General features: G+C 37.6%; 1 protein-coding gene across 10 annotated transcripts in view; it reads right to left on the bottom strand.

Moving 5' to 3' along the window:
- Positions 1-10,251, bottom strand: part of LOC107697133 (afadin-like) — a 156,193-nt gene that overhangs the window by 22,969 nt on the left and 122,973 nt on the right. For all 10 annotated transcript variants that reach the window (XM_016497776.1, XM_016497780.1, XM_016497779.1 and 7 more), the window contains 5 exons: positions 3,989-4,054; positions 3,666-3,739; positions 2,659-2,777; positions 2,184-2,375; positions 1,997-2,085 (listed from right to left, as the gene is read on the bottom strand). In XM_016497776.1, the coding sequence (XP_016353262.1) occupies positions 1,997-2,085; positions 2,184-2,375; positions 2,659-2,777; positions 3,666-3,739; positions 3,989-4,054 (540 nt within the window). The remainder of the gene's footprint in view (positions 1-1,996; positions 2,086-2,183; positions 2,376-2,658; positions 2,778-3,665; positions 3,740-3,988; positions 4,055-10,251) is intronic.

Genomic DNA, 10,251 nt, shown 5'->3' with positions numbered 1-10,251 from the left:
GCTTGTTGTTTGTCATTTCTCCGATCACAAATGCAGACATGGTTTTATGTTTACGCGGCGCGATGCAATGCAACGCGTAAAAAGACAGTATAAGACATTATAATTCGTAATTATGTCCCCACTGGATGCAACAAATGCCTCGTTTATAATGGGTTTTAATGTTTTTGTCTCGTCGCTCCGGCCGGGACAAGGCATCACAATATGGTAAGGGGCGTAACATTTCCGTCACACGCTTGAGGTATTCGGACAATCACAACGCACTGGATAGCTGGCCAATCAGAGCACATCTCGCTTTTCAGACCGATGAGCTTTGTAAAAATCGACACGTTTCAGAAAGGCGGGGCATAGAGGAGAAACAATAATGTACAGTATGTGGAAAATAATGTGTTTTTTGAACCTTAAACCACATAAACACATTTCATTACACCAAATACACAAAATAATATTCTTTTTAGCAACATCATATGACCCCTTTAACTATTCTCATGTGTTTCTGGATATAAGGGAGTAACACATTAAAAAAGGTGGCACTACTAACTTATCTACATATTTCAGTGGTGTGTCATTAGCTCAGCAGTTTACAAAAATGTTTATCTTCTCTAGCAATGAGTCATTATTCCAATTAATTGTGTAGCATGACAAAACGCTACAATTCACTTTCGGGTTGGTTCAAAAGGTTCATTGCGATTTGTTAAAGTCACTCAACATTGTTCCCAGAACTCCAATGAAGCAATTTTACGCCCTCTTTTTTTTTCTAGCAAAATATATTTGTAGTCAAACACTGATATTTATATGTTTTCAATTGAGTTATAGAGTGTAAGTTGCTGTTATTGTTCCCCAAAACAGCTTCAATGCAGCCGAAGTAGCCACTTTTTCTTAATGACTTTGTAAATAACTTACTAGGAATGGGAATCGTAAGGAATTTATTAAATCAAATTGTATGTACCAGTATTTGTTTGATTTACTAAAAAGAACCAGCTCATGAGAGACATTTGCTTGAGAATTTTTTAAACTACACTAGTCATGTTGTATGATTTAATTCACTAAAAAGAATCAACTCATAAGACTCATCCATTTGGAAAATTGTTGGGACTATAGTTTTCATTTGGTATGTTTTTGAATCGTTAAAAAAGCCAGCTCATAAGAGACATTTGCTTGGGAATCAGTTAAACTACACTGGCCATCAGGGACGCGGGAAGTAGGGGTGCTGAGGGGGCTGCAGCACCCCCTGTTTTCACATGGTTGCAAATGCAACGCCAGGTTTGTTCATTTAAATTTATTCAGTTTTAGCATTTAATAATTTATTTGAAATGATCTCTGAAATGTAAATTGTAAGTGTGCTATAATAAACCCATGTTTATCTTTATAAACATGATTAATTTTACTTGTGATGTTTTCTATATGGGATGATTAGCCTAATCCTCATGAACACGTGACGCTAGCGCCCCCCCAACACGGACACACACAGCACCCCCAACCGAAAGCATCTTCCCGCGCCCCTGCTGGCCATGCTGTATGTTTGTGATTCAATAATAAGGAATCAACTTATAAGATTCATTTGTTTGAGAATGAACTGGACTGTACTTTTCACATGGTACGTTTTTAATTAATTAAAAGAATAATTTATTTAGTAACTGGTTAAACTATACTGGTCATGCTGTATGTTTTGATTCGTTTCCAACTCATCCATTTGGAAAATGGCTGAACTATACTTTTCATGTGGTATACTTCTGAATTGTTAAAAAGAACCAGCTCATAAGAATCATTTGTTCTGGAATCAGTTGACCTATACTTATACCTATAGTATATAAGTTTTGATTCACTTATTCATCTTATTCATTCAGAAATGAGTTGGACAACACAGGTTGCACTGTAGATTCAATATCAGTGTTGCTAAATAGCAGTGCTAGAAACTCTCTTAATTCACAGGGAAAAAGAGTTTTAGCACACTCATGCAACAATCATCTTAGAGGTGCCGATGATTGTGTGTACTCACATCAGGGCAGAGGTTACCCGTCGAGACCGAAGTGATCTTTCCTGGGGCTCCAGGATAAACAGGCTTCCCACCTGGACTCTGGGCCTGGTCTTTAGGGAAAAAAAGGTGCATATTATTACTATAATGTCAGCACTTGAAAATGAGCCATACTGATAAATGTGTCAAGTGTTTGAAGTGGCACACTTACTAGCCACGTTTGGGCTGGAGCGGTGGTCTGCACGGTTCTTCAACAACCTGTCCTCCTTCTTTGGTTCAGGATAGGTGTCCCACGTGCCCTGGGGGCTCTCAGGCGAGCCGTTCTGCACAGAGTTGTTGTAGAGCTCAAAGCCCTCGCTCTTTGGTCTCATCTTTCCCTTGTCTCCACGTCCACGGTCTGATGCTGCAGAGATGAAAAAGAGGCTTGAATTAGACTAAATTCAGCACTGGGGAAGTGCCCATCTCTCTGTAATGGGGGAAATCACCCACAATGCACCAAATCAGAAACATTACCAGACATATGTCGAAAGCATTTATATTTAACGCAACTCTTGAACCATTTGGTGTGTAACTGGGAACACTGTAGGTGCCAGGTCCACCACATTTCCACCTTTTTAAGGAATTAGTCACGCTAGCATGCGTTGTGGCAGCCGCTGATATTTTTTAAGCAGAATACTGTTACTTACCGCGGGGCATCATGGGGGACGGCTGGTTGAGAAGCGTGGCCAGACCGTGGTAAATGGCTCCCTGTTTGGCCACCTCGAGTGTTACGACTGAGCCGGTTCGTGTCATCAATTCCGCCGCCCTACAAGACAGAGACATCTGAGCAAAACACACAAAACTGCAGACTATGATGAATGAATTTCAAGTTCAAAGCATTATTTGTGCAATCCCACAATCCCATGAGAGATTATTTAAAGAGACTAATCTCATAGAATGTCTGTTTGGATTTGCCGTCAGCTGACTGTAAACAAAGAGACGGAGGCTGGAACGAATCCCAAAGGCAATTTAAGTTGTGTCTATTCACAAGGCTTTTGAGCCATATGCTTCTCATTTAACTCAAATCCACAGATTTGAGAGTTTCATCAATTCCACCACTTCTCAAAACTACAAGCATAAATGCAATTTTTCTGACAGAAATGAGAATGTTTTTTGAGCCGTTTTGACTTTGCAAACAAAAGGTGCTTTGTACTGCACAGATTAACGGCTGAAAATGCTGAACTAGGAATAAATATGCTTGAAAGTCAAATCCAGGATAATTACATAACAACTGTCAGAAATTTAACTTCTCCATGAAAGGGCAATATTTGTCACTTTTCAGAAGCTCTCTCACTCTTTTTTATTTTAAAGAGTGCATATTTTTTTAAAAGCATATAAAAATTAAAGTCATTCAGCATGCCACATATATTCAATAATCATTTTAATGGCGTTTTTACCTGGCTATGTTCTAAAGACTGAGAGACGTCAGTCATATTTTGTACTTACACAACTTAATTATATATATTAAGACACAGTCTTTGTTTATGTGGTGTAATGAAATGGTTTTAGAATGCAATCCTTTTGTTTATTTAACTGAGATGCTCATCTTTTTCGATGTAGCCGGAAATTGCATGCTTTACCTGTAAGTCCATTTAAAATTTATTTAAATCCCATTCTACAGACATCATTAAAGGTCCAAATGCTACAGAATTACCTCTCTTGTGAGAGGCCGACCAGACTTCGCCCATCCACGCTGAGCAACTGGTCTCCTGCAGCCAGACGCCCATCCTAAAGAGAAACATTCAAAAACAAGACTCAAACAGTCATTAAACGGCAAGGTTGAACTAGATTTGTACTTTTTATGAAAAAAAATAAATTTTACAGATTTTACAGCTTCAACTCCAAAAATAGTACCGAGTACTTTCAATAGCACTAGTAAGTATGAGAAATCACACTTAGTGGTTTCTGAAGAAATGAGGTCACAGCATCTGCATTTGCCCATAAAGAACATCACAATATAAACCAAACCGAACTCACCACGTCTGCCGCACCTCCTTTGACAACAGACTTGATGTAAATGCCAAGTTTGTCCTGTCCGGCACCCTAAAAAACAGAAAAGAAAGATTATTAGCACTCTGGGAAAGATCTAAATGTCATTTACAGGCTTCACTAGTTCCACTGTGGAAACTGCTGGACAAAGAAACCAGGCGCTCATTCATGAAAGACTATAAATCTGGAGCCAGCAGTGAAGACATTCATATAAATAAACTCATTCATAAATTCAGAGCAGATCTGAAGTAGTTTTTGTTCAAACTAGCCATGATTAACCCTCTCAAAATTCTTCATCCTATATCCTGGGTCAGAGGTCATCATCTGACACGGGCCATCTGCCTGCTGGACTGTGCACCCATTGAGATATCAGCTCGACCTAAATGCAACTGCATGCTAGAGAAGCATCTTTTAAAATAAAATCTGGTAATTAACTTCAAGATAAAATGATGCATTCATTGAATCCCTTCCTGTAGACTTGAAATAGTAATGCCATACAAGTTTCAACACTCAAACATAACATTTCTAACACGCAATGCTCCATAACTCTGCACGTTAAATGGTCTGTTCAAAGCTTTAAGCTGACGGAGCACCACTGACATGAGCTTTAAAGGGGTTTGTTTAAGGACTGCGGTTTCAAGTTAGTATCATTTGTTTTTTCCAATGGCTGGATTTGCTATTTGAGCAAGCAAGTACCCAAAATCCCCTGGCTGCTGCCAGAGGTTCTATTTGAGAGGGATCATGCTAAAAATTAACTATAAAAATGTGAGGTCTGTATTACATTCCCAGCCATCTCAGCTGTTTTCTCATACAGAAACACAAACTGCTCATACTCATCCACCTGACAAATCCTCACATCTGTACAAATATAGCTAAACCAGCACTGTGACCTAAATGCAGTTTTTTGTCTTAGGAACTGTTCACAAGAAAAGAGAAAATTCAATACTTCACTCATTTGTGTATATTTGAATTAATAATAAACACATAAAACACAAAATAACCAACAACGTGAAACCAGGTGGAAAGTGTCTAGAGGCACCATATTTGAATGTGCACAATTTGAAATATTTTCACCTAATAAATATCTGTCGTTGTACAGAAACCTATCCTATGATTTGAGAAGACTAAACAAAAGTGTAGAGACAGTAAGATTTTGTTTTTGCTTTTTTGTTCAAAAATTAGTCAAAAGTGACAGTAAAGAAAGGTCAGCTTTATATCACAGGAATACATGACATTTTATAATATTTTAAAATAGAAAACGTATTATATCAAATAGAAAAATATTTTGCAATATTGCTGTTTTACTGTGTTTCTGATCAAATAAATGCAGCCTTGGTGAGCATAAGAGACTTCTTTCAAAAACATTATAATAAAACCTACTCTCCCCAAACATTTGAACGGTACATATAGCGCACAAATCATATGGACTACTTTAAAGCAGTGTTTTTACCCATTTCTGGAGCTTGACAAACCCAGTCCCCATCCACTTTCATTGTACGAAAAAGAGCTAAATAACTGCACTTGGAAATGGAAAAAAGAAAGGACTGCTCCTTTAAAAGTCAACAAATGTCTTCTGTGTTCTAGCAGCCTCATATGACCTCTTTCAACAGTAAAGTATGTACTTCTAAATTCCAGGGCCAAATCTCTAAAAGTCCATGCCATACTCCAAATGATGCTTTCATGGTCATAACAAACCATTACTAAATGGCACACCATCTAAGTCTAAAACACTCAACACGCAGGTGCAGACTGAGCCCGCTGGATCTGGTTTTTCCTTTGGTTTATGAAAAACTCATGCTGATCAACACAGGACTGCCATATGCCGTCTACAATTTACCACACAACCCTGCTGTTGTATGCTGTTTTTAGCCTCACATATTCACGCACCTCAGATGTCAATAACAATCTACCTTGAGCAGGAACACTTAAAGTGAACCCGTTCTGGTCGTCAATGGAGTACGATGCCTATTGGGTTCAAATGGTGAAGTTACTGCTACTAGGTGGCTCATTCTGAAATAGCTTCTCAAATGGTTTTATTAGACAATGATGAGACAGTCCTTCATAAGATGAGATGTGAAAACTGCACCGTACTGAATTTGTTTGGTCATCACTTGATTTGATTGGTATGTGCACCACATTGCTCATAAGCATTTTATGTCAAAGTGAAAAACCGAAAAGAAGCTGACCAGAAGCAATGGATCGAGAAACCCAGTAACAGAATCTGCCTGGGAAACAGCAACGTCTTTTATTCTGCCATCTGAAATAAAGCCAATGTTAGCCACAGACCCCCATAAACCCACTCACATTACACTGGCATAAACACACCCTACAATTCAAACACAGCCGTAACATGAACACCAAATGAATATCACTCAGAAATCTCAGTTAACTTTCAGGATTTAACCACAAATATAAGGAAAATATCAACAGGCCTCTAACATGCTTGAGGTCATACCAGCTATAAAGCAATCGGCCAAACTGAATTTCAACATTCTTTACAGTCTAAAAAAGTAAAAAAAGAAAAAGCACAAAGTTCCACAGAACCTACAGCATTAAATCAAGGGTGGGCTCACCAAATACAGAAATTTGCATGCACATCACATTCAAAAGACAATAACACAATAACACCATCAAAATGCTACAAAACCAGTCTACCGTGAGAACAGGTGATGAAATAAGGAAAACAGTAATGGAAAAATATGCAATCAGATGTCATAAATCATCTTGTGGTGCAGATGTGTAAAAACTACCTACCGCTTTGTTCTCTGATGACTACAGCACAAGTAACTTCTTTCCTGTATGTTGTGAGGGCGATATGATATGATCCTGGACAATGGTCCCTCCTCATAGGGAGTATACACAACAAACGGGGAGGGGGTATTCCAAAGGATCAGCCAGAATACTAACCAAGTTTTGGAAAGCTACTTGAAACATTTAGCTACATTACAAGCGCCTAAAGTTAAGGAGACAATTTAATTATTGGTTTAATGAAACTAAGACTGAAACAGTTCAATTTGTTAACATCAGTACATGCATTAGAAATCCCTAACTAACAATGAACATGAATTAACACTGAACAATAGTATAGATATTACTGTATTTGTATTGGTTTAAAGGGGTCATATGATGCTATTTTAAAGATCATTATTTTGTGTATTTGGTGTAACAGAATATGTTGACATGCTTTAATGCTCAAAAAACACATTATTTTTTAAATACTGTACATTATTGTAGGTCCTCTATGCACCGCCTCTCTCAAACACGTCGTTTTCAACAAAGCCCTCATCTGCTGTAAGGTCTCAACTTGTCTGAGGGAGATACATGTCTCCTGGCAAAGCCCAAAAGCTCTGATTAGATTTTGAAAGTACGTATTACACTGTGATGAGAAACAACCGTTCAAAAAACCAGTCTCTCCACATTAAAGAGTGAACCTGCGGTGAAAGACACATGAGAAGTCCTGAGGTTGAGCTCTGAGGCAGGGCGGGTTCCATGCCGTCTGAACACGTCTGACGCAGGAGTCTCGTGCAGACCTAGTGGGAGATCAACTCGGCTGACCTTTCCTTAGGAAACCTGGGTTAAACTAGCTTTGATCAAAGCCAAAAACCTGGCACGCAAACATGAAGTGGAGTAAGGTCTATAAAAGCCACTGATAAAAAACAGATGCATGTTAACAAGAGAACTAATTTCTACTGTTTTTAAAGCAAGGGGTGAGGTGATACTGGCACAGAGCTCGTTACTGTGTGCTGGAAGGCTAAAGAAGTCAATTTTACTTAGGATAGGGCTTGTTTCTTTCTAAAAGAAACAGCTTTATCACTAGACTGTAAGCAACAGAAGAGCATATTTGAAACGCTTTCATTGAGAATACTGTCATCAAATTTACTGAGCTCTCTTTTAAAGTTTATTATTTCCTGTGACAACAAAATAATCATTGGCAGAGCACTCAAAACACTCCATGCAAGTACACAAGCACAAAATCTCATTTAACATGTTGTTGCATTATCAAAATGAGAACATTATTCATTAAAACACAAATATGTGTTACATTCTCAGAGTTGCTGAAAGGGGGCAAACTGTCTTCCATGGTCACTCTTCCCTTTAAGGTCAAGTAGTCAAGGTCAAGACAGAGAAACAGTTTGAAGAGCAAGTTAGTTAAACTGATGGTATGTTCATCAGGGTTGTGCAACATTTAGAAATGAATTAAGAATAGCCTTAACATTTAAATTAAATTCCTAAATTGAGTGCAATTTTAATTGAGATAGCAAACATGATGGATAATTGGAATTCAAATTTTTTTATATAACTTAAGACGAACTTTGAATGCTAGCTTAAGATCTGAGGGTTTATAGGCCTTACGGACAGTATGATAGATATAATGATAGCTAGAACGACAGACAGACAAACAGATCTATAGACAGATAATAAGACAGACAGACTGACGGAGCGATAGACAGATAGACAGTAAGGCTGGGCAATTTTCCCGATTTAATCGATTAATTTGAATTTATTGTTTTGCCACGATTTTATTTTTTAGAAATTGAGGAATCGCGAGTTTGAATAGAAATATTACCAAATGTTAGAATTAGACACTTTGACAATATGCCGGTGATAACAGTAAAGAGAAACGAATGATCCAACCGCATGTCGGCGCACGTGATTAACCGCTCACGTGTGACGCGCTCTGTGAAGGACCATTAATATAGCGCTAAGCGCCATTCACACAGAATGCGCTTTTGTGTTGACAAAGATACGACGCGGGCAGTGGAATAGGTAAAACACGCAAGAAGTTCAAATTAGGATCTGTAATATTTTTCAAGGCTGCTTTTAATTGTACAGAAAAAAAAAAAATACATGCCTGATTCAAGAAGGGGGTCTGATGGCCACAAATTATTATTTTACTAACTTATTAATTTTAAGTTAAATTGCGCTTTGTTGGTATAGTGTCTGCTAGAATGTTAAAAATTTTCAGTGTTAAATATTTTGAAATTGTTGTTTTGTAATAGATTTTTTTTCTTTGAAAAGCAAGGCAAAACAGTAAAAAGCACATTCAGGCTTTTTAATTTATGCAATGGTGAAAAACAAATTGGCAAAATACATGGGGAAAAAAACTCGAAAAACCGTGTTCGGTATTCGGCCTTCGGCCCAGTGGTTAATTTTGTTCGGTTTTGGCTTCGGCCAAGAAATTTCATTTCGGTGGATCCCTAATAGTTAATGATAGTCTACTGGAGTAATACCTTCAGTCATTTTGAATTTGAATTACCGTGACTTTTGAAATTTTTTAAAAGCATTTTCCTCGTATTATTTCTGAACACATAATATGTATAAGACAAGTTTGTATAATATGTACTTGTAGTTTATGCATCTTTTCGGCAAAGATATTTAACAAGTGATTTGTTTAACATTTACATCATGTTGACAACTTCATGTGTGCTGCACTTAGAATAAAATTTTCTTTAACTAGAGGGTTAATAAAGAAAAAGTAACCTGAATCATGTTGTAGTTACATTTTCAAGTTGACTAGTTAAAAATCGTAAATAAAATCGAGAATCGGTCAAACATTCTAGAAAAATCGAGATTGTAATTTTTTGCTAAATCGCCCAGCCCTAATAGACAGACAGACAAACAGAATGATAGACAGATAATAAGACAAATAGACAAAACAAGACAGATAAAATGACAGAACAGACAGAGAGAAAGACAAAACAATAGACTGACAGATAGACTTATAAACAAAAGATAAAACAGACAGAACGATAGATGGAAAAACAGATAGACAGATCAAAAGACAGATACACAAAACAAGACACAGATAGACAGCTAAATAGATGGACACTTGGACAGATATAAAAACAATAGAACAGATAAAGATAAAATGATAAATGAGAGACATAACAGACAGGTAAACACGGACGGACGGACGGACAGACAGACAGATAGATATGTGCATGTCACTGAGCGTGTGGTGTGGGATGGATTGTGTTCTAGGTGTGGTTGTTTGGACACTGCCAGGAGCACAGCTCAAAGACAATTATAATGTCTGTGCGGCTAATAGATGTCTTGACATATCCAAATGTGAATATGTGAACACATCTTGTGTTGTAAACAATGTTTTACAGGAGCTAAATGCCTCATTAAAAGCAAAAATAGAAACCTTTATCCCTGCAGGCTTCTTCACAGCAGCAGGTCAGTAAACTTGGGGACGAACTGAGTCTGTTTACTTGAGGCCTAGCACTGGCTACAAGAACTTCTTCACA

The sequence above is a fragment of the Sinocyclocheilus anshuiensis genome, unplaced genomic scaffold (assembly GCF_001515605.1).
Source record: "Sinocyclocheilus anshuiensis isolate Anshui unplaced genomic scaffold, SAMN03320099.WGS_v1.1 scaffold38, whole genome shotgun sequence".
Classification (NCBI taxonomy): domain Eukaryota; kingdom Metazoa; phylum Chordata; class Actinopteri; order Cypriniformes; family Cyprinidae; genus Sinocyclocheilus; species Sinocyclocheilus anshuiensis.
Note: the sequence above shows the minus strand (reverse complement) of the source record. Positions and strands in the feature narration are given on the sequence as shown.